The sequence below is a fragment of the Balaenoptera borealis genome, assembly GCF_965194805.1.
Source record: "Balaenoptera borealis genome assembly, chromosome: 3".
NCBI classification, from domain to species: domain Eukaryota; kingdom Metazoa; phylum Chordata; class Mammalia; order Artiodactyla; family Balaenopteridae; genus Balaenoptera; species Balaenoptera borealis.
The window spans coordinates 36,747,949-36,772,853 of NC_138866.1; the positions used below are offsets into that span (position 1 = coordinate 36,747,949).

Sequence of the window (24,905 nt, forward strand, 5' to 3'; positions counted from 1 at the left end):
CCTGTGTAAGCAATACTTTCTCGGCGTAAAAAAAAAGAATACAGAAAAGTATATGACAAAAAGGCACGTCCTCCAGACTCTACTTCTCCCTCAGCCCTCTCAGGAGGTCTCCTGTCCTCCCAGAAACACACAAGCAAGCACCTTTCCCCCTTTAAACACAATGTATCATATAGTACACACTACAACTTGCTTCTTCAGTCCCAGGGGTCTCCCGGATCACACAGGACAGCAGAGGTAGGGCAGCAGTCTGTTAATGCTACAATTTATATTTGAACACCAAGATTGCAAAATTATTTACTTTTATTCTATGGATTCAGTAAAGTAATTAGGCATGTGCATGAATGATTTGTGTTGATTTATACACGATGGTGGGAATTAAGACTGAAGAAAGGCTTCTGGGGAAACTCCCACTACTTATTTTTCAGAAAATCTTCGGGGCCGGGACTGACTTCTCTCAACTTCCACACACTTCCCGATATGAGGCCTGAATAAACACTGGCCAAACCGTCAAAGTTGCTTCTTGAAGATGGACAATCTGGAAGGAAAACGAAACAAGAAATAGTTTTCTCTAAGCGCTGAAACATCTCCTCTTCCCTCCCACACAGCACCATCACCCTCTCACACTGTCAAAGTTGTCAACATTTACCTCCTTTCCCACTGCCAGGTCTTCTGGGGTCTGTCCATAGACTTGAAGACAATGCACAGCATTTACATTATGGCTGTGTGAATACTGTTCAAGGGCAGACCAAGCATGAGCCAGGATGACACTTCTGTGTGCTCCCCCAGCATCGAGCACACGGTCTCTCTGATGTGTAAGCAGAGGTGCTTCTATGAGCAACCACCCTTACAGTTGCCCAGATGATGGCCATGGTTTGCTTCCACCTGGACTTTACATTCTTAAACTATGTTAGAGCTTTTCTTTTGCATAATTACCCTTTTGACACCCTTGTCTTTCTAGCTCTCTCTACTCTTTCTCAATTCCTCCCTCCTCCTGTTCCATGTGGGATTTGTAACTCTGGGTCACCTGCAGTTGTCAGGACTCCCCTTCTTTACAGTCCAGACCAGGCTTTGGTTTCCTGAAAACCGTGTCTCCCTTTTCTTTGTTTGGTCTTCACTGTGCTGGAGTACACTGCTAAATCCCTTCCTAGGAAGAGGCGTCGGGGTGGCAAACCGTGCGTGTCTGAAAACCTCTGGATAGATTTGGTGGGTGTAAATACAGGTGGAAAGTCATCCTTCCCCGTAGACTTGGAGGGCATTCCTCCACTGTCTAAGAGCCTTTTACTGCTGATAAGAAGACAGGGGTTCAGGCTAATTCTCATTTTTTTCATAGGCAAGCCATTTCTTCCTCTTTGGAAAAGATTTTTAGGATTTTCATATTTGATGTTTCTGAAATTTCACCTGGATATGTCCAGGGGTGGCTCATTCATTGTGATGAGTACTTGGGGGCCCTTCACTTAAGACCCAAGAACTCCTGGACTGGTCCTGCTTCCTTCTCTTTTCTACTTTCTGGGACATTTACTCACTCTTGTGTGCCAACTGTCTATTCAGAGTATACAGACTTTCAGCTGCTCCTGCCCTCCAATGTGCCATCAGCTCCAAGCCCAGAGCCTCCTGGGGCTCCACAGAGGAGGTCTAACCTCCACTGGGGTCCCTCCATAGTTCACTGGATGGCGCCTTTCCACCCTATGCTGCCAAACTGTGATGAACCCTGCTCTTCTTCCAGAAATGTTGAAATATAAGTATTTCATTCATTGGTTACTGCCAACCCTCACTACTGCCCCCTCTCCTCTCACTGATGTCTGGAAAGAAATCTTTTGAAAGCACTGAATTTGCGCTTTCATAGCTTTAGTTGGAGTCCTATAATTCATAAACATGCCTCATAAGGAAAAAAGCAGAACTTTCACCAGAAACAACTTACCTGTTTAGAACAGCCCATGCACCTGCTCAGTTTCAGGGTCCAAATCAATATCATAGAAACAGGGCCGGGTAGGGAGTCCAGGCATGGTGCTCATCTAGGAGATGCAAAATAGCATTAAAAACAAACTTAATATGATGTTTTTTTTCACCTTCCCTTCAGCTAGAAAGCTCAAGGCACAAAGACAGAATATTATTTTATAGTTAACCATAAAATGGCACTCTTCATGTTACATATTAAAAACCAAGTCACTGATCCTGTTATGATCTCAGAGAGAAACCCTCGAGTCCTCCAGCAAACCAAACACCAGGCTTCCTCATGGGCTCCCACACAGACTGGTGCAACAAGAGGTTGAGGAGGTGCCTCCACCTTCGTCCCACAATGGCAGGTGCTGGGGAGGCTGAGGAGTCAGTTATTCACCCCCTCGGTTCTCACATCACAAAACCAAAAGGAGGTGCAGGGCTTGTCTGCTGTTTAATTTTGTTTTAATGAGTCTTGTGTAGATACCCATATTATTTTTGCTTCAGCAACACAACATTAGGAATCAGTATCCTTTAACTCGGGCCAAGACATTTCTGTACCTAATCTAGATGGTTTTACAGTCACTGTTCTAACTGGTCCAATTTGGCCTTCTAAACCTGAACTTGCAATGCTCATGGATTTTATTTACACCTGCTTCTTTTTCTAAAGAGTTGGCTTTGACAAACATCTACTTAGATATAAATCTGTAAGGCTTGTAAGTGGAAAACTCAGTATAATTTTAACCTGTAACAATGTCCTTTATAATGAATACATACATACAAGTTTCAAATCAGATCTAGACAGGAAAAGAGTTTAAGTGGAACTTCTACAACTTAACTATAAAAATGTCATAGAAAAGGATGAGTCACCTTACGTAACACAAAACACTTATACTTTAAAAAACCTGATTCTGACATCTGAGCGCCAACCAATACTTCCTAGAACGTACTACAGGTAGCTGACATCGGTCTCTGTTCTCACATTCTATAAGAGATAAGCAACTGCTGAGCATGGGGACAAGGAGGAAAAAGGAAGGGACTGGTCCTCCACCCTAGCGTAAGAGCCTGAAGATGACACTATAAAGATGAAGGACAGGGCTTCCCTGGTGGCGCAGTGGTTGAGAATCTGCCTGCCAATGCAGGGGACACGGGTTCGAGCCCTGGTCTGGGAAGATCCCACATGCCGCGGAGCAACTAGGCCCATGAGCCACAACTACTGAGCCTGAGTGTCTGGAGCCTGTGCTCCGCAGCAAGAGAGGCCGCGATAGTGAGAGGCCCGCGCACCGCAATGAAGAGTGGCCCCCGCTTGCCGCAACTAGAGAAAGCCCTCGCACAGAAACGAAGACCCAACACAGCCAAAAATAAAAATAAATTAATTAATTAATTAAAAAAAGATGAGGGACAGGTGCCCACTGATGTAGACACGCATGTGCACATTGGCAGAAAATTCTGAAGATAATCCCCAAAATAGCGATTAATAGGATTATCAGTACTACTCTTTCCCAAAGAGGACTTTTTTCCCCTTAAACATTGGTCATGTTGATAATCAGAAAATGTTTTTAAATGAAAAGATTATGTGTACATACATATAGGAACTTAGATATAAAACTCCAAAGAGAAGCCACCACACCTTGAATTAGTACATAAAATGCTCAAGTCCTCTGAACCCTGTTCAGGCCCCAACAGCAATCAGAAACCCTGAAGAACAGTAATTGTTAAGGCGTCTAGATTATGTGCGTAAACGTCTTGGTCCAGGTGGGCTTCTAAGGTGAGAGTCTGTTCTGGATGAGAAAGTCCCAGCCTGACACTTTCAGCTTTGCTTTCGTCTCTACAGCCACCCCCCTGCACCCACACATCAAAGAAGCAGCGACAATACTGCTCCTCAGCTGTCAGGTGCCGACAATTTCTCCGGAAACAACACACGTTCTACAATATTCGAGGTGCTGGGTAAATGGTTTAACATTCCTACTGAAAGGGAATTTCTACAAACCCCAGGCACTGATGAACCTCGGAGCAGAGCGACGCACACCTCCTGCCTCTGGAGGGAGGGGCTGAGGGGCACTGGTGCACACGCCCTGTCTGACCACCACTGTGACGTGATGCTGCTGCCCCACAGAGAGCTGACAAGAGCAGGGCTCACACCTTTAATAACCTGCCCAAGGCCAAAACCAGCAGGGGTGAAAGTGGATTCAGTTTTTTTTTTTTTTTTTAAATGTGACGTATATATATATTTTTAAAATTTTATTTATTTATTTATTTATTTATTTATTTATGGCTGTGTTGGGTCTTCTTTTCTGTGCGAGGGCTTTTCTCTCTAGTTGCGGCAAGTGGGGGCCACTCTTCATCGCGGTGCGCGGGCCTCTCACTATCGCGGCCTCTCTTGTTGTGGAGCACAGGCTCCAGACGCGCAGGCTCAGTAGGTGTGGCTCACGGGCCTAGTTGCTCCATGGCATGTGGGATCTTCCCAGACCAGGGCTCGAACCCGTGTCCCCTGCATTGGCAGGCAGATTCTCAACCACTGCGCCACCAGGGAAGCCCTGGATTCAGTTTTGTTTTTTTTTTTTTAAATTTATTTATTTATTTATTTATTTATGACTGTTTTGGGTCTTCGTTTCTGTGTGAGGACTTTCTCTAGTTGTGGCAAGTGGGGGCCACTCTTCATCGCGGTGCGCGGGCCTCTCACTATCGCGGCCTCTCCTGTTGCGAAGCACAGGCTCCAGATGCGCAGGCTCAGTAATTGTGGCTCACGGGCCCAGTTGCTCCGCGGCATGTGGGATCTTCCCAGACCAGGGCTCGAACCCGTGTCTCCTGCATTGGCAGGCAGATTCTCAACCACTGCGCCACCAGGGAAGCCCTGGATTCAGTTTTAATGTTCCGTACTTTCAACTATCATATCACCTCCTACTGCTTTCTTACTATACTGAAAGAAGCTCCAAAAGGAGCTTTATCGGTTTCTTTTACTTGTGTATTGGCTTAGTTTACTATTTCGATCCTGTATTGCAGTAAGAACAATCTGCAGATGTAGGATACTGGGCGGATCTATGGGGGAACCTGGGCACAGGATCAATGCAGACTCTGGGACAAAGTTAGTCCAAACTGCAAGTATGTCCTTAAGCTTTTCTCTACCTCCCTATTAGCAATTTTCCTCCTTAAACATGCATGAAATCTGTAAGATAAGATAAGATTTGATAATTAAATCATCTCAAAGTGTAAATAAACCCCCTCACCTTTCATATCTACAGGGTTCACTCACACTTTAAGGGGGAAATTCTTTACTCAAAAATGATGCATTCCCTGAATTTCAGGCATAAGCTCCAGGCCTGTCGAGAAGACCTGGGAGGTGCAGAGCCTCAAAGGGGCTGTTGGGAGGACCGAGTCAGTCTGTGAAAGGTGCCCAAAAAAGTCAGTTGTGATTATATATAAGCACCACCACAGCCTATGAGTCAGGCCCATCCTGGAGTCAGTCAAGGTCATACTGCCGCTGGGAACAGAATTATTATTCAGTACAAGCAGTCATAGCATCATCCTTGAACTGAGACCAAGATGGTCCATAGCAAGACGATTCATCGTAACGGGCCCGACTCCAGCTTTCTCCTCAGCAGTGAACTCTGCTAATTCGGCATTTGTGTGATGGCTTCAGTAATCAATTTAAGAAGCACGGGTGAGCAAGCAGCGCTCTCTGCTTGCAGCACTCACTCACCGTTCCCACCAGGGGGTACAGAAAGCCAGCCCCAACGCTGGCGCGGATGTCGCGAATGGGGAGGACAAAGCCAGTGGGCACGCCTTTTTGCTCTGGGTTGTGAGACAAGGACAAGTGTGTCTTGGCCATGCAGATGGGCAGAGTCCCAAAGCCCTGGGGAAAGACAGGAACAGAAGTGGGACAAATGAAAGGCTGGCAATGCAACGAAGAACATCCGGGCACTGTGCTGATGTGGCTTCTGCAATTTATTTGAAACATCCAACTCCCTTTACATACATCTCTACATCACTGCCCTCCTCCAGCTTAGTTATTATTGATTAAAAAAAAAAAAACCTTTGTTGGGTGAAGGAGGTAAGCACTCACAACCATATCCCACAAGTGATTTCACTTTCATTTACATAACCAATTAAAAATGATAGCTTGGAGCAGACATGAAGGTACGACTAAAGGCTCTCAATAAAGACACCCCATATTTCCTCATGGCTTTCCCACACTCACATACCACCTCTGGGTAGATAAAGAACTCGGGGCCGGACCACCTAATCCACGCTCAGTATTTAAGAGGGGAGAAGGCTGCCGCCCAGAGGAGGGAAACAATGCCTGGTGGGCTGGAAGAATGCAGGTATTCTGACCCCAAGGCCTGCTGGATAAAGAGCTGAAAGAACCAACCAAACATCTACCTGCTTTGTGTAGACTTCAGCTTTGTGCTGTGCTTCGGGGAGCAATTCAATGTCATCCGCCCCATAGATCTTCTGTGCAATGATCCTGATTTTATCCTCAACTGGGAGCTAACAGACAGGAAAGAGAGGGGAGACCATGACTAGACACCCATGAGGACACGAACCTTTACTTACGGCCATGTTCCAGGTCAGAGTCCCCAAAAGGGCCAGAGATGTTTTTATACACATACACAAATAGGCAAATAGTTTGAGGTTTATTGGATTAGAACTTTTTTTTACTACCAAGCCCCAGATTTTATACGTGGAAAATGTCCCACAGGTGTAAAATTACTGTGTGTGTGTGTGTATTTAAGACCTCACTATCATAAACAATACTGCTCACTACTCAAGAATAACTATTTCTTCATAAATAAAAAATAATGCTCCAATAACAAAGATCAGTCTCCTGTCAAAGCAGACCTGGGATACTGTTTATGAACTAAGGCAACTGATATCCATTCACAGAACCCCTGGTGTGTACAGGAGAGGCAGATGCTATCTTTAACACAACATACCGATCGTTAATCGCTGTTACTTAGAAATAGTTATAAAAATAAGATCATCTACATATTTAAACAACCTAGTGACTTACACAATCAACATGCAATGGGTGTGGTGGGAAAGGAAATGCTTTCCATGGCACCTGTGCAAACAGTGCAGCAGAGGGCGGCCAGTGGTCCAACCAGTGACCTGTAGGTCTAACAAGGAAGCCCAGGGCTGCTTCCTCCAGGGCAAAGCTTTCGGAAGTGGGGCCTGGCCTCTTAAATGCTGCTGCAGCCTAGCTCAGGGCACTAGGATTCAGAGCAAACAGGACGGGGAGTAACTACCCGACGGAAATGGGAAGGACAGCTACTCACAGGTAACCTGGGTGAGCAAATCACTGAAATTAGGCAATATCAGACTCTATGCTCCCTAGCAACTAAGGCTAAGAGAACACTGAGTTTTGTTTTGCGAAAGAAATAATTATCTTAAATAATGAAAATAAACATTTTCTTTTGAACTAAACAGTGATCATTTATGAACGGGCTTTGTATAATGGATATAAATAAATATAATTGTCTATTCAATTACAGCTTTATAAAGATCCAATAGAAACTACTTTCATATGCCTCTTATAATTGGAGCTCTATAAATGCCAAGGCATATTCAGAACTTCTGAAGCAAAAGTACTTTCGTTGAGGAGTGATTTAAGACCAACAGATGCTTAAGACAAAAAGTGGCAGCCTCCTGTTTGTCAGAACAGAGAAAAGTTCCAAGTAGAAATGGGTTATAAAGTCCTCGTTACCCCACTTCTTCCAGGCCTCCTGCTCGCCTTCAAGGACTGGGTTTCCTAATTCAGGTACTGTGGATGGGGGCTTAGAAAGGGTGCCTATAAATGCTTTGTATTTGTGTGCAAACTTGTGTTTAGGGCATTTCCTAAAAAGATGGTTGGTTGAACAGGTTTTCAAACCAGTCTATAAAACTAAAGCTCAACAGGAAAATGTCCATGTCAGTAGGAGAATGTTAATTAATTGTAACTAAGATAGAAGAGTATTATACCTGCAAGGGGCAAAGAAAACAAGAGACTGTTAAAATTCAAGAGTAATAGGGTTTCTTCTGTCTACCTTTTTATGGCTATTTTTGAAAGTTTATGATTATCTTCTAAAAACCAAGCCAAAAAGCAGCCTAGATAATACAAGCAGAACTAGCTTCAACATCCATCCCATGTTCCTAACAGTTTCCAATTATTGTGGGCATACTACTTAATGTCTAATCACATCCTGAAATACAGAGAACTGAAAACAAAATACAACGCTATAATAACAACATTTTTGTGAACTATCTTTACTGCATCCCAGAATAAGCAGTGCTTCTGCCTGAGCCAGATGTACCATAATTTACTCAGTGATGGAAAGAATGCTGAAGCCTGCCAAGGTGCTTTGGTTTTGCACCTGAGTGCTTTTCTGAACTTGAGGCAGCGTCCGTACCAGGAAGTGCACTTTGGACCACACTGCTTTCCCCTATATTGGGGAAAATGTTTCTGAGTTTGATGTAGCCCCTTGCCAATTTGCTATGACTCTTGCTTCTATATGTAACCCTCTCTCCTGCCAGCAAAGGGACTGTACTGTGAGCCTTTTCAAAGTTAGGATGTGAGCCAACCTCCCGGGGTGTTCTTGCCTGGACGCCCTCCTCTGCCAGTAAGCAGCAACGTGCATTGATAAGAAAGCTGTCTGGAGTTGAGAGTCCAGGCTGTGGTCGTGTAACTCACCTACATGGGAATCAAACCCATAGGTTGAAGCTGCTAAACACAGGCTCTAAGCAGAAGCAGCCACACAGAAACTGCATTGTGCTTTTTGGATTTTTTGCACACAGCAGGTAACCCACCTTGAGGTCATAGAGGAGCTGGAAGCTGCTGGGTGCCTGAGCTGCCCTCTGGACGGCCTGAGCTAGCACCAGGGCGCCCTTGCCCCCTTCTGCCCAGTGAGTGCACTTCACAGCATCAAAAGCCCCATGTTCTTTGGCGAGGCGGGTGATGAGGTCCAGCTCAGCCTCCGTATCTGTCCTGTAAAGGCAGTGCTTCATGTTAAAGCATTGATGATGGCTGGAGAGGACAGAATCTGTCATGTTTTTGCCATTAAAACCCATGTGAATTACCCACTGATAAACAGACACTAATCAAGTAATACTGCCTGGGTTTGAACCCTGGCTCCACAATTTACTAGCTGGGTGACTTTCAGCCAGTTACTTAAACTTTATGTGCCTTGGTGTCCACATGGGTAAAATGGGCATAATCATAGCACTTATTTCATTGGGATGTTATGAGGCTTAGACGGTAAATACATGCAAAGTACTTAAAACATTCTAGGCACATCATAAGGAATCAATAAATACTAGCTTTTCAAAAATTTTGCTTCCTATTTTGCTGTGGTTAGACCATCAGAACAAGACCAAAACCAGCATTACGATAACTAAACAACCCACACAAGTTCTCTTACAGGAACACTTCCAGCTCAATATGTTTAACAAATTGTCAAGACAACATCCTACCAGACCTGGTGAACTAATAGAACTGTGTAGGGCTATGACCTTCTCTTAGCACAAAAGGCCTTTAAAGACCAAAAAGAACAGTTAACTTCTGGCCTGTGTGTTACCCACTTCACCTGGTGGAGAAGGGCACCCACAGGAGCCAAATCTGACTCTGGACCCTCAGCAAGTGAGTCCCCTGTGACATATGCGGTGCCTGTCATATGGCAGGCTCTCATCAACAGCTCCCAAAGCACAGGCTTAATAACCAATAGCAGTAACTGAAGAAGAGAACAAAGGTGAAAGCTGGGCTGCACAATCAGCACCAGGAGATGTTTGCTGGCCGTTTTCCACACTCCCCCTCGACTATTACACTTTATACGTACTTGAAGGCATTCACGGCCACTACCACTGGAACTCCAAACATCCTGGCATTTTCAATTTGTTTCTTCAAGTTACTGAAGCCTTTTTCAACCAGCTCCAGGTTCTGCAGAAACAACAGTGGAAGGTCTGTGAGGTCAGAGAGCAGAACTGAAAACAGTTGCAGGTTCTTCTTAAAAGAGAAACTGTCTCCTTGACCCAGAAGCCGCTCACTGTCAGGACAAGCCAACAGAGACATGCTGGAGCCTGCAGCCCTGGAGTGAGCTGTGCTCCTGTCCTGGCTGCCCTGAAAGGGTGAGATTTGCTGGTGCATCTGCCCTCATCGTGCTGTATCTTAATAGCTTATTTGCTGTTTGAACGGAATCAGCTGCCTTTAAATAAATTATATTTACGACCCCTGTTTTATAGATTGTATGTACTCATATGGTACAGCAGTACAAACCGACTGTGTTCAGCATGGCACAGACCCTGCCATCAGAAGACAGGGCCTAGCATACATAGTGTGTGGCATTTGTCAGAAAACACGGAGTCATCAGTGATGCTTTCACGGGTTTAAATGATCTCAACCATAAACCTTTTTTTTTTTTAATTAATTTTTATTGGTATATAGTTGCTTTACAATGTTGTGTTAGAACCATAAACCTTCTTGTGTCAGAAATGAGATAAATACCATTTTTAAGAACCAAATACTATGAAATTTAAAGGAAAGTAATTAAGGAAACACATTTTAAAATATTTTAAAATATGCTTCCTGGAGCACTGCTTGCAGCATGGGAAAACTGCAAACAACACAAAGCTCCTTCAGTAGGGGATTGAGCCAGTGAATCATGATATACACACTCGATAAATATGTATCAGGTACATGTTATGAAAAGTGCGAAAATCTGTATTAGCATGGAACCTCTCAAAGATGTACTGAAACGGCAAAACTATGAAGAGATTAATTAATCCCATTTTTGGACAAATACAAAAATACATGTGCATATTCATGGAATTTTTTAAAAATGTTGAGAGATACGCACCAACTGTTAACAGGGGACTCAAATCATATATATATTATATTCTTGTATTATTTAATTTTTTTTTACAAAGGGTATATTATTATATAAGCTTAAAATACATTAAGTATTTTAAAAATGAAAATATCATAGGCTTATATAAAAATAAGTACACTAGATCGTGAGTAAAACCCAGCAGTAATAGCGCTTGGTTTGTGGATTCCATAAAACAGCAGAAAAAAGGTAAGATATAGAAAACAACTGAGATCATTATAAACATGATTTATGCTTTTTCCCCCTTTAATAACTGAAAACTGAGATTAGAATTTAGTTGACATTCTAAAGAGCACAGCTAATTCCTTACCTCTAGTCACATGAAAACCAATTAATATGTAAGATTGATTGAGAACAGTTTTAAATAAGTAGAATTTCTTAAATGAAGACACCAGCTGGGCCAGTGAGGGGCAGTTGCTCTAATTAGATGCAGGAAAGGCTGCGGGGTGGCAGGAGGGCCAGAACTGTGAATTCCCCTCCTACACATGAATCAGACAAATGACCATAAAAGGCAAATCATAACTCAGAAGACAGGCAAACTGAAGGCACCAGCAATTCTTTGCTAGCTGCTTTTGAATTACTTCATTTAGGGGCTGAAAAGTGACCCTGTACTGCCTGACAATTTAAAAGCCTCCAAAAAAGGCAGAAAACTTGAATCAACAGTGATAGCAGCTGAACTTACCATCTCATTCGGGGGCCTAATCTCTCACATGATAACCCCAAACTGGTGCTAGAGATGTTTCTTCGATGGTAAATGATATAAATATGAAAAGGTTTGAGCTCACAATTCCTTGAGCTCCTGCTTAATGCCATAAACCAAATCAGTTTATGAAAACTGCCTAGAAAAATAACCAGGATGCTGACCCTATCTTGGCCCCTTAATATGGATTTAACTCTGCAGAGGAAAAAGCATTTCAAAAAAGGCCCCTACTTGCTTCTGATATGAACGTCATTTGAGAATCAACGAGCTAATGCAGGGGAGACAAGGAAACTTCCATGAGATTAGTGCAGGGTTTCTCAACCTCAGCACTACTGACATTTTGGGCTGAATATTTCTTTATAGTGGAGAGAGTGTCCTATGCATTGTAGCATCCCTGGCCTCTACCCACTGAATGCCAGTAGCACTCCCCACCTCAAGTTGCAACAATCAAAAATGTCTCTAGACATTGCGAAATGTCCTGGGGTGAGGGTTGGGATGGGGGGAATTGCTTCTGGTTGAGAACCAACCACTGGTCTAGGGGAGTGGTTCTACTGACATCCTATGCAGGCAATTGCTTTATGAGGCATTTCTTCCCTGTTTCATTTAGTACAGCTCTTCAGCACACTGCAGACCTGTTAGCACACCCTGCTCCCAAGAGCAACCTTGGGTCATAGCAACAGCCCAGTCATTTCTAAATGGGCCAGGCTGAGAAATGCTGATTCAGAATGTGGTGCTTTCTAGGCCAAGTAATTAGAAGTGACTGAAGTTACCTCCTCTATGTAAGCCTTGGGTAGAGGAAGTCCAGCAGTAACCTGGAAAAAAGAAGCAAAGTCAGAGGCATTTTCTACTTACAATTAGAGTTCAGCTTCAAACAGTGCTTTGCCATGTGTTAAAGGCCAGAAGCTGCATGCTTGGGGGATACACAGCAGTAGAAGGTTGTTTTCTGCCCTACAGATTTACAGCTATGACCAATACGACAGCACAGAACAAAAATGACTGCTTTGAGCAGAGTGGGAGAGCTTCGTGGCCTGAATTGAAGAGGTGAGAAGGGATGAATCTATGAAGGCAGGTGAGGGAAGGGATGTGTCCTTGGCAGGGGCAAAACCCCAGTGAGTGAAGCACACAGCAGTGGGGGTGGAAGTAAAGCTGAGTGTAGAGAAAAAGGCAGCCGTGAGCCCTGCAAAAGCCACCCTGAGACATCTGCCGTGAAGTCTGAGATGCCCTGCGATGGGTTCGTGAGCTGGTCCATAGAGCCAGCCCACTCCTTTGTGGAGCTGAATGGGGCACGTGAGCAACATGAACGAGAGGGAAACAACACACAAGGCTTTTCTCCCTCTATGGGTGCTCACTGTTCCAGAGGTACCTGGTGGGTCAGCCCTGCCGCATCCACAGGGAAGTGCAACAGGGGTGAAGGCGCCAGTTCCAGGGACCCCACTGGGCAATGGACAGTGATTAAGAGGCCTTCAGCTTGCTCTGCTCCCTTTCCTCAGAGACACCATGGTGCTCCAACTCCAAAGGGGCCTCGGAGAGGCGGGGCAGGAAGCAGGGACCTGAGCCCACGGTCCGGGCCGCACGTGGCTCCAGCAGGTAGCAGGAGCAGCAGGCGAGGGTCCCGGCAGAGCTGTGCGCAAAGCTCTCCCCTCAGTGCTGCCAGCTTACGCGCCCACAGTGTTTTCCAGGCATGAGATCAGGAGGAGAGGAGGTGCAAAGGCGTGAGGGTGAGTGAGGGGGTGCAACAGAGAGAAATGTTGGTTATGAGCAGCAAGAAAAAGGGAGTCTGTCCTGCACTCCTAGCAGAAAGGGGCTTCCTGGGTTAGGAGTGCCTCGGGGACGAGTACGGCTGGAGAGGTGTGCTGGGGTTGCGACAGCAGTGGCTCTCCCCTTAGCGGGGACCTAATCCTTTCATGAGGTCCAAGAGTTCAAGACTATTTCCATAATTCTAAGACATTATGGCTCTTTTCACTCTCATTATTTCCTGAGTATACAATGGACTTTTCCAAAGATTATGGGACATGTGGTATCACAACAGATCGAATGCCAAAGATGAGAATCCATCAGTCTTCGATTAAGCCAGATACTGAAGAGATCTGAAAAACGTACAATGCCTAAATGTTGTTTTGGAAAATATAGTCACTTTTCACTTAAAAAATGTTATTTATGTTAATATTTATGTCAATATTTAATTTCTAATATAGTAAATATCACCAGACATAACTCACCTGAACAAAGAGCTCTTTTAGGCCCTTAATAATTTTTAAGAGCGTAAGGAAGTTCTGAGACCAACATTCTTGAGAACTGCTGTAACAGGAAAACCCCTGATCACTACACTAAGAAACAGGGATTTTCTTCGGTGAGGGAGGTCTTATTTATCAAGTTACTAGACCAGCTCCCAGAGGACAGGAATTTAATACTTCTTCAACTAATTTCTGAAAACAAGCACCATGTCTTCATATGCAGGTGCTGAAGAAAAGGTGTTAAAATAATAGAGCAAAAAGTACAATTTCTAAGCAGTATGAATTCAGGAAAACACAAAGTTCAGGTTGGAGCTGAAGATAAACCACGCTCACCTGTTTCTCCCCATCACCTGGAGGCAGTCTGGAGCTCCTTCTCCCCCGACTCCAAGCTGTCAGTCGTCCTGCCCAGCACCCCCCTCCCAATAAGGGGCTGACCTCTATCTCAGCTAAATGGTTTGGTTGGCTGGCTGCCAGCATCACCATTAGAGGGAAAAGGGACTCAGATTTTAAAAGAACAGTCTGAACATAAAGGAGTTTTTTGTAAATATAGCCAAGCACATGTCCTTGGAGGGGTTTTGATATTATCAGGTGTTTTGCTCCGAAAGGTAGGCCATGAAGACAACCTTGGCCCTCTTAAGATGCCAAGAGCTGGTACTGCCTAGGAGTGATAAGGCGGCCAGCACAAGAGCCATCTGAATATCCCCTGCTTCTGGCAACCCATTAATCATGAGGACAAGAGCAGCTTAATGAAGAAAGTGGCACAAGTCATCCAGTTTCCCTTTAGCCTTCAGAACATTTCTGAGAATCAAACTCTTCCAACTCCTGTTCCTCACCGTGGGGCCGCCTCCGTGCATCTTCAGAGCCCTGACAGTGGCAACAAGCACCACCACATGCGGGCGGAGACCAGAATACCGGCATTTGATGTTAAAGAACTTTTCCATTCCAATGTCTGCTCCGAATCCTGCTTCAGTCACTGTCATGAGAAAAGCAACTGTAAAAATGCCATCCCAACTCCCTTGATATTAAAAGAAAAAACAGTCTATCATTGATTTTGCAAAAGCACTCACCTACAAACCCTTCGGGACCAACAAGCTTGAGTGCAATCCGGTCTGCAATGATGGAGGAATTCCCGTGTGCGATGTTGGCAAATGGCCCAGCATGAACAAATACTGGAGTGCCCTGTGGAAATCAAGACATCATGAGCGAAGCTGCCCATCCTGCTCCAAAAGGGACCACTCGGTAAGGGGACCAAAATTAGCTGGAATCCAAAAGAAAAAGACTTCCCAAGGGAAAGTATGAAGCCGCCTCTTTTAGATTTCAGTAAAGTCCCAGTCACAACTATGAGAAAGAATGGGAAGAAAGAGATGACCAGGGAGAGAAGGTCTCTGACTCCCCAGGAACAATCTGCTTTACAACCAATCCAGGAAGGCAGGAGTCACCCTGCTCACCTCTAATGTCTGCATGAGATTGGGCTTGATGGCGTCCTTCATGAGTACTGTCAATGCCCCGCTCACTCCCTGCAAAACAAAGGCACGAAGGGTTGATTCCCACCAGCAAAAAACCTACCTTTTGAAGCCAAAATTCAACATTCTTAGGTCTTCCTTTTTTAGCCATCTTGGACCAATGAGTACTTTTACCTAAACTAGACCACCCATTTATTTGTTTATTTATTTTTCAGGATATACAATAAAGTTGCCAATTATCTTAAGGGAGAAGAGAGAATGAAAATGACATCCATATGTAAATTCTGGAAAAATACATAACCCTGGAAACAAGCATCTCAGTGAAGCTGAAGCTCTGTTGCTGATCGATGTGGAGAATCCATTTTAAACTCATTTACGGTATGGAAATGCTAGTTCCTAAGAGTACTGAATTATAGGTAACTTTGGTCTCTGGGCAGAAATGGCTGTAAACCTGATTTAATATGTGTCTCCTGTACCTTAAACTGAAAATTTACCCAGGAGTTCAACACCAACTCTTATATATCAGGTCCCTCTTTTTAAGCCATCCAACCACAGATGAACAAACTGGTATCACTGTAAGATAAAGCTATGAATCCCACTTATATTCAGTTTTAATGAGTTTCTAAGTTCCTTGGTGTAAAAATTTAAAACAATTTCTCTTCTTATACACATTAACTGTGAAAACAGGAAATTAATATTTCCCCCCTTTTCTGGATTCATCTGACAGACCGCTAATCATAGGCCAACCATTTTGGTGTGTATGTCAACACAAACAGGCTTTTAAAAAAGTAATCTAGGGGACTTCCCTGGTGGCGCAGTGGTTAGGAATCTGCCTGCCAATGCAGGGGACAAGGGTTCGATCCCTGGTCCGGGAAGATCCCACATGTCGCAGAGCAACTAAGCCCGTGAGCCACAACTACTGAAGCCTGCGCTCTAGAGCCCGTGCTCCGCAACAAGAGCAGCCACCGCAATGAGAAGCCCGCACACTGCAATGAAGAGTAGCCCCCGCGCGCCGCAACTAGAGAAAGCCCGCGCACAGCTACGAAGACCCAACGCAGCCAAAAAAAAAAAAACAAAAAACGTAATCTATAAGATGATCTCATTTCAAACTCCACAATACCATGTAGATAGTTCAGAAATAATCCTGATGTGGACAATGAATATAGCAGGACCATCAGAAGAACTGGCCGAGCTGTCCCCAGTGTGGTCACCAGCGTGGATATGGTGCCGAGCCTCACGATGAGAGGCCTCTGTGCAGGGAGGCCTGTCGCGGGGAGGGGCTGGGGGTGACTCAAAGCTCAGCTCTAAGGGCCTCGCTTGGACTCCTGATGCTCTCTGAAACCGAAGTCAGACACCCTCTCTTGGAAATACTCACAGGCTGAAGATATTGCTCAAACCACCTGTGGTCTATTATTGGAGCATACCGTCTATCACTCACTATGAAGTACTTTTTATAAACTTCATAATTATCTAGTAAGTAGCAAGATCATATGAATTTATTAGTTAATTGCAGCATCTTAAGTACGCCACCGTTTCTGTTAGTGGTAACTGCTGAGACATGCGGGGACAACAGACACAGATGGATCGCCAAGTCTGGAGTGCCCGGGTACCCACCAGATCTTCAGCACTAATGGGCTCCCCTTTCTTGCTGGATGCCACCACCATTTTGCTCAGTCTCTCTCTCATGTCTTTTAGAGAACTGGTGAGAGCCAGGACAGCCATGATTTCACTGGCCACGGAGATATCAAACTGGGCCTGTTGGCAGGGAAAAGACGCATCAGGGAAAACTGTGTTAAACAGAAGCGTGGATTGCAAAAGTAATCCTTGTTTGCATCCCAGGCTTAAACAAATAGCTTAAAAGGACAGAATAAAAGAACAGTACACAGAGAACGTAATGAAAAATAACCTTCCAACAGCAAAAATTTGTAATTAATTATTCTAAGACCTTGAGTAGTCGATTTTTACACATAAATGTTCTAGTAGGACCAACAATCCCTGTGACGGCAGCTTGTAATCATGTGATTATGGTTTCCCTAACATACAAGGGACTAACTCAGAAGCTCTTACACCGAACAGACATACTGCAAAATGGCCACAAAAAAGAAGCAATTTTAATCAATTCATGTACAAGGATATTCACTTGGGGCACTCCACCTCCAGGAAAAAATACTGGGGGAAAAATACACAGGTGACACATGGGATTTACTGCAAAAGCTGTCAGGAGTGCTCAATACCACACACCTACTCGCTCTCATTTTACAAGGGAGAAGGCAGAACAACACCTGGCAGTATCAGTTGATCAGGAGGGGATGGAGGAGGATAGAAGCAGCAAGGATCTAGTGCCCATGAACTAATTTACTTAGAAAGGAACAGGCAGTTACCGTCCGTGTGTGCCCCTTCTCCGTCGGAGCCTGTCCAATTGTGATCTTCCTCAGGAATCTGTCATTGGTATCCAGCACTAGGGTAGAAAAGGAAGATACAGTAGAGGGAAAATACAGCAGATACAGTAGAGAGGGAAAAGGACCATAAAGTCAAAGGAACCAGCAGAATTTTAAGCAACAAATCTAACTTAATGACTATAATATTTGATTTCAAAATTTATGGTAAAGCTAGAATATGGGTCCAAGTTTAGAAATGATGTTTGCATACCATTAATGTGCAGGAATTAAAGACAAGACTGTAGAGTGGCTTGGTTTATTCTTCCTAGAGAATTCAAATAATTAACTAGAAATCTGGAATCTGTTTCAAAGCATATTCCACACTCCACAAAAAACAGAGCAGGCCAGTTTTTCAAAAGGCAGAGGTTTATGTTGTTCTGTGGGATGACTCACTGATCTTACATAACCCTGAGACACACAAGGTCCATAAACACAGGGCAAAGGCAATGCCTTTTGAAGCAGGCTGGGTAACAGACCTGCTCTTTCCTTTAGCACACTTAGAAGAAGTAATTTCCATTCTGATGACAGAACATCTTTCCAATTGCATACCCTTGGAAAACATGGCAAAGATCAACCTACTAACTAATCTTAATCCCACCTCCTAGGTCTAACTACGGTGAACACTTTAGTGTATTCCCAATTTTGTTTTTTGTATGACATACCAAAAATAACAACAAAACACAAAATGAACAACAGCAGCAAACCATTTCACACTCTTTTAGGGTGGGTCAAAGAGGAGAGGCACTTTCAAGGTACTTGATAACATGCCAAGTTATTTTCCTTAAAGACTGTAATAATTTAAACACTAAAAGCAGTGTCTTGTGCAGCACTTGGAGAAACACACACACTACCCCATTTGGTAAGTGAAGGATGTAATGAGTTGTTGGAGTTTGTCCTTATTTTTTTAAAAAAAATAGTGTCTAGTTCCTTGCATCTAATTTCTGTGTATAAAACAGCCAGTCAATGGGTATGATCCATGTTTTCCCTTGTCTGCTTCTACTTTCTTAGAAAGCATGAATTACATATAAAGCAAAGGAAAAATGATTGAGATAATAAATTTTCAAAATGGATCTTTAGCTTATTCCTCATAAAATATTATACCATATGTCTAAAGCTATTGAAGCAAAGGAAGAGAAATATCAGTGTGGTTTTAGATATTAGGAGAGTTGCCTTAAAAATGCCATTAGCTAGCACAGTTACTGAGCCAATGACAGTCACAAATACAGTCAATAAATTGCTTGTTAGCTGCATTCTGTGCATCTAGATGAAAATTTCTTCTCAGCAGTGACAGAGTTTAGATGCATACACTGTTGGTACAAAATAAAACTCTAAGCCATGCTGGTTGACATAGAGAAAAGTAACATCTGGCAGTGAAACCAGGCAACTCACTCACCAATTTGCTGAATGTTTAAACCCTGAAGGCTACCTACTTTGTTACAAGAGAGTTTAAGAAAATGACGTAAAAGTGAGTAGGCAAGCTCCAGACCTACAAGAAAAATCAAGTCACTTATGCCAGACAAGAATTCAAAGAATAAAGGGCAACAAGATTTAAGAAGTGATTAAACATCACTTCTCTACTTAATGACACCAAAACTTTCTGCATAAAATGAAAGTTGCAAAATGTTATTTTTGGTTTATGTATGAACTTCCTTAAAACCCTCCTCACGCCAACAAACACTGAAGAGCCAGCAAAATGTCCAACTAACCGAACAAAAGGAGGTTTGATTACAGCTAATAAGGAGAGATTGATGGAGGTGGCCAGGAGAACGAGTGAGTTGCCATCTTAGTCAGGCCTTGACCATGAAAATACCTACACACAAGCTATGGACCTCCCATTTTACCAGCTCTAAGGGAAGGCATGGGGCGTGCAGTATAACCAAACCAATGGGGTGTACACCCTGCTCTGGTACCTCTTTGCCAAGTTATAGTTTCTGGATCAATGTCCAATCTTGCAAATCTGTTTATCTCTTCATCTGTCAGTGTGGTAGGGTCAGTCTTTTCAATGCCTAGTCTCTGAAGAGGTAGGAAAATTAAAACAAAAATAAGACAAACCAAACAAAAGCAGATAAGATTTAAAAAAAAATTTTTTTATCCCTATCTCCAGATAGGGGAAATATAAACCATGTTAAATTCAGAAGGGAAAACTATGATCCCTTTGGCTAAATCTTTATTTCCCATTCACACATGTACAAAGGTATTATTAACATGTTTGTCCCTATCACTGAGCACCAGAGGCATTTCCCTAAACTGAAGCCCTATGTAAACATAGTGACCAAAAAGTGTTGTACCTAACTCACCATATGCAAACATATTGAAAGGAAAAGCTTTTTCAGTCAAACAGTTGAGAAGCCCAAGTCAAATGCAAAATTAGAAGGGCAAAAACAAATATCGATCAATAAAAATCAATGTAAATCACTTTTAATGCTTTTTAAAAAACTAATATGCTGACCTTTTGAATATATTTAAAGGGATAAATAGTCCTTTGAATGCAGAAGAACAGACACTGCTCTAGCACAGTACATGCTTTTTAAGTAGTACTATCTTTCACTGTCTTCTTACTATTCCAAAGGCACAAGAAGGGTTTGTCTCTTCCTCCTCACAGAACTTGGAAATTTGTTTATTTACAATGTGTACCATGGTCAAATACTGAAATGGAAAATGCCTTTAAAATGTACTCTCTTTTTCTCTTAACTCATGGTAGATCCGAGTGGCCCCAGCAAACCCTACTCTTCCCATAGTTCCCTTCCTGTGCTATAAGGACTTTGTTTTAAAACCTCAGGTGTGTTTTCAGAGCTGGTGCTCACTGGCTTGTCAAATAGCGTCACAAGCCTGGAACATGACATTGTTTACAGAAGTCAGCAAAACCCTCAGTCACTAAGCTGAGAATTTCCTGTTGACAACCCTTCTTGACTGAGTACCTGGTGGGTAGACTGTGATAACACAGCACAAGAGAGGATGCCTGGGGACCAGGAAACAGAAGACTGACGTTCTAGTTCCAACCTGGTGAGGGGTGCTGTGGCCATGGACAAGTCCCTTGATCTCAAATCCTAGAGCTCTTTAAAGGATCATTTAAACATTGAGTCCAGCCCCTCCTCACACCTGACAGAAAGTTCCATCAGCAAAGGTAAGATTAGAAGTTGCCTGCTCTTCTACAGTACTTGCTGCCTTGCAGAACACAATTCTTTTACATAACAAGGTAATAGCTGACTTACCTTATGCAAGGATTTTTTGTGGGGTGTGAGAAAAAGAGAAGCTAAAAAATATCAAACTGTGTAAAAGTCACTTTTTCTCAAGTCCAGAGAAAAATGCATATATATAAATAGTGACAGAACTGTAAAGCAAGTAGGGCAAAATGTAAATCATTACTGCATCTGGAGCTTGTGTACTATTCTTACAGCATTAAAATATAAAGTTTCAAAAAATTAAAAATAAGGTGAGTGTAACTACTATTGATAACAAGGTTAGCACATACCATTTACTGAATGCTTATACGTGTCAGGCAGTCTAAAGAATATTTACAGATATATGACCTTTCTTTCATATGTAAAAGTAACACAAGAATATATTTTGAATTTTATTTTGAAAATTCCCTTGTGCTACCCCTTTATAGCCACACCCTTCCCCGACCCATAACTCCTGGCACCCACTGATCTATTTTCCATCACTATAGCTTTGTCTTTTGAGAATGTCATATAAATGGAAGCATACAGTATGCAACCATTTGCGGCTAGCTTCTTTCAAGCAACATAATGCCTCTGAGATTCATTCAAGTTGTTGTGTGTATCAACAGTTCATTCCTTTTTACTGTATGGATGTATCAGTTTGTTTATCCATTTATTACTGAAGGATATTTGGGTTGTTTGTAGATTTTGTTTCTATATGAATACAAGTCTGCATTTCTTTTGAGTAAATACCTAGGAGTAGAATTTCTGGGTCATATGGTACAGTGTATGTTTAATAACTACGTATTTGTAATAGAAGTTCAAATAAAATACAGAAGTAACCCCTCTTGCTTAAGGCCCTGATGCTGCAAAGAGCAGGTATTCAAACTCCAGAAGCTGCTATGCTGCCATGCCGGCATCCTGACTCCTATATCCATGCTAGAAAGAAGTGTCATTCTTCTTAGCTGAGAGCAGGTCATCAGTGCTCTATTGATTCTGGGACTAACCACTAAAAATTCAAAGATAAGTGAGAAACAACCTCTGCCACCCATCTTTATGTATATCATAACCTTATGACTATGGTTATGGACGAACTTGTCCAAAATCGGCTACTCTAAGGAGATTATAACCTCCTTATCAATCACCTAATTTCACACAATATCAAAAATGAACAAGGGAAAAGCTTACCTGTAACCTCCGGATCTGGATATCAGAGAACTTTCTCACTCCATTTACTGATGGTACCAAACGATTAAAGAGGGCCTTAGAGAAAAGGAGGAAGAGGGCTTTTAAGAGAGAGGAACGCCACTGCCTTGCTACCTGCATTATTGGTACCCAAGGGTCCAACATTAATTCGAGTGCTTCAAACCTTTCGAAAGTGCCCGTGGGGGTCTCAGCAGCCCACCTTGTCTGTCTGGGTCTGTTCGTGGAACATCCGGGCATCGATGGCCGCAGCCACAAGGTTATTAGCCGCAGTGATGGCATGGATGTCACCAGTGAGGTGGAGATTAAACTACAAAAGGGTAGAAGCCACATCAGTCTTCCAACTTCTCTGCATCTTTTCACATTCCTTCTATTGCAACCAAACCAATCCCTATGTTAAAGCCAATGGAAAACTGATGGCAGCACAGCTAGTGGACAAACACCAACACAGCTATCTCTTGAAAACAAATTACTATCTGTCCTCGGAAGGAACACTGATTTTCCCTAAGAGACATGGCCAATAACCATAAACGCCGCACCCCTGGGAGCAACAGCAACACTGGATTAGTAAGAACACACTCACGTCCTTTGAACAGTGAGCAAGAAGTACACTGGAGCGACCCAACTCCATGCCTATACGCTGCTCCCACTTCTGTGGTATTACTTTGAATTCACTTCATGTTTGTTCTTCCCTATCTCATGCTTCATTTAATCACTTGCTTATTATTTTCACTGCAAGCCAGGCTTTGAAGTCTTTGTCACGTCAAAAAAGTAAGCTGTTTAAAAGTTGGCAAATTAAGATGTTTTTCTCTGAAGCACTGCTTCTGTTGAGCAAACAGGTCATTTGCCTACTAAGATCTCTACAATAAACTTTAATCCCAGGAAGGAAAAACTATAATAAAAGGTCTGATTCAACCAAATCCCAGACCACATTACCTCTTCCATAGGAATGACCTGTGAGTAGCCGCCGCCTGCAGCACCACCTGGAGGACAGGTCAAGGTTGAAGACTCACGTTAAGCATGTTTCACCACAACTTGCAAATCAGATGAAAGCAAATCGGGTTTTGTAACTGCTCCGTATATTATTTACTTTTTACAACCATTTGGACAGATTTGATCAAGTGCTTTCTAATTTCCTTGACCAAACTAAACTGCTTGATCTTGTTCACTCTGAAGTCTCTCAACTGAAATCTGAATCTAACTGACAAAACCATAAACACATAACATACCTACTCATTATCTTTAGAAACAGGTTCCCCTTGATTCCTAACATTTGTTAAAAAAAAAACCCAGCCTACAGTTACATAAAGGCAAACCTGTTCAATTTCCTACCCTCATAAATGCTATTCTGGCATTTTAAAAAAGGAATATTTAAAATAAACACAGCAACACAAACACAGAGACTGCAATTCTTCCTAAATAGGACACATATGGTAGAAAACAGCTTAACTGCTAGATTTTTGCTGGCCCATTTGGATTACTAACCAAAATCCAGTTAAAAATGTCCAGGATATCAGGTTAACAGTGAGATAAATGTCAATCTGAGGTAGAGGTTTTGTGTGGGGTTTTTTTGTGGGGCAGAGATCACGCAATGAAAATGGGGCAATTTGTGATAAGAGGGAAAGGAGCATATTGGGCTCAATAAGGGGGAAAAGGCTCATTCTGAATTAAAAGGGGGTTATTAAGCTCAAAAGCAGAGCTAAGTTAACGCACTTATATCAAAACAATAGGCTGAAGAAGGGCAAAGGCGTACCCCGTGTCAACATTTGTAGTAATTGTTAGAACAAGCAGGATATGTGATACCCTATCGCCAAGCAAATGATGAAGCTAACTCTGAGAACCTATTTTAATTAATAAAAATAATTTTAATTAAATGAACATGTTTGCAGTACTGCAGCTATCAAAAACTGAAGGTGAAGTACAGTTACTGATGTTGTGTTTTCATCTAATCAGAAGAAACACGGGGTTGATGGTACTATCTTAGAGCTTGAAGTAGACATGGGGACTCACCCTGGTACTTGATGACACTGCCTTGAATTCAAGCTACCTCTGAATCCCAGTTGCTGCTATTGTAAGTGGTGATAATACTAACCATCTTAGAAGATAAAGTAATAGGCATAAACTGCTTAGCACAAAACCTGGCACAAAGCCTATACTCAATAAGCATATGCTTTTCTTATTCCCTCAGTGTGAAACATCTGTAGGGTTTGTCTTTGTCTCTAGAAAGTCAGCATGGTGATCAGCAGCTGTGATTACCTTTATTGTTACTATGACAGTCGACTATCGGTCATATAAAAGCACCCCTGGCTACATATTACCCATCCCAGGGAATCCCTGTGCAGTGTCAGACAGTGACAGCAGGAGTTGGGGTGATCCAATGAAAGCCTTCACCAAAAGCACCATGATGCTTTTCCGGGATGTGATGAAGCTGTTCCTAGTGTCTAAATGAGCTGAAGACCCCGCACACATTCATGGGCCAAGTGGGCCAGGAGGACTGAAGGAGGTGCAGGCGCCCTCTGGCCACCCAGGTCTGGTCTCACTAATACCTTTTATTCCGAAGGTGGGGCCCTGAGAAGGCTGTCGCACACACGCGAAGACGTTCTGATGGAGGTGGGCGCTGAGGCCCTGCACCAGCCCAATCGTGGTTGTGCTTTTCCCCTCTCCCAGGGGTGTTGGAGTTATTCTTCAAGATGAAAGATGAAAATAGGAAAATTACGTTTATGTAAATTAAATTCATGTGTATCACTAAGTCAGCTCTGATCTTAGAGAGTGACTCTTAATCTGAATAACCAGAAAGATGAAAGACATGAAAGGGATCTTTTCCAAGGGTCTTAGTTGTAACTTCCCCCAGTTTTAAATTAAAAAAGACTTCTGCATTTTAGCTCTTCTGACAGTTAGGGGCAAATATACTCTACC

The 24,905-nt window shown here is 42.9% G+C and overlaps 2 protein-coding genes across 4 annotated transcripts in view; one reads left to right on the forward strand and one right to left on the reverse strand.

Annotated features, from left to right (window-relative positions):
• Positions 1 to 16,795, forward strand: part of ZBTB25 (zinc finger and BTB domain containing 25) — a 62,810-nt gene extending 46,015 nt beyond the window's left edge. Inside the window, exon 5 of the mRNA XM_082386626.1 lies at positions 15,403 to 16,795. Coding sequence (XP_082242752.1) covers positions 15,403 to 15,414 — 12 coding nt within the window. The 3' untranslated portion in view covers positions 15,415 to 16,795. The remainder of the gene's footprint in view (positions 1 to 15,402) is intronic.
• Positions 283 to 24,905, reverse strand: part of MTHFD1 (methylenetetrahydrofolate dehydrogenase, cyclohydrolase and formyltetrahydrofolate synthetase 1) — a 59,719-nt gene continuing 35,096 nt past the window's right edge. For all 3 annotated transcript variants that reach the window (XM_082386482.1, XM_082386481.1, XM_082386480.1), the window contains 17 exons: positions 24,536 to 24,672; positions 22,926 to 22,972; positions 22,192 to 22,299; positions 21,975 to 22,049; positions 19,536 to 19,638; positions 17,569 to 17,645; positions 16,802 to 16,942; positions 15,173 to 15,241; positions 14,792 to 14,903; positions 14,558 to 14,697; positions 12,261 to 12,302; positions 9,744 to 9,844; positions 8,719 to 8,896; positions 6,316 to 6,423; positions 5,636 to 5,788; positions 1,919 to 2,012; positions 283 to 535 (listed from right to left, as the gene is read on the reverse strand). In XM_082386482.1, coding sequence (XP_082242608.1) covers positions 1,923 to 2,012; positions 5,636 to 5,788; positions 6,316 to 6,423; positions 8,719 to 8,896; positions 9,744 to 9,844; positions 12,261 to 12,302; positions 14,558 to 14,697; positions 14,792 to 14,903; positions 15,173 to 15,241; positions 16,802 to 16,942; positions 17,569 to 17,645; positions 19,536 to 19,638; positions 21,975 to 22,049; positions 22,192 to 22,299; positions 22,926 to 22,972; positions 24,536 to 24,672 — 1,681 coding nt within the window. In that variant the 3' untranslated portion in view covers positions 283 to 535; positions 1,919 to 1,922. The remainder of the gene's footprint in view (positions 536 to 1,918; positions 2,013 to 5,635; positions 5,789 to 6,315; positions 6,424 to 8,718; positions 8,897 to 9,743; positions 9,845 to 12,260; positions 12,303 to 14,557; positions 14,698 to 14,791; positions 14,904 to 15,172; positions 15,242 to 16,801; positions 16,943 to 17,568; positions 17,646 to 19,535; positions 19,639 to 21,974; positions 22,050 to 22,191; positions 22,300 to 22,925; positions 22,973 to 24,535; positions 24,673 to 24,905) is intronic.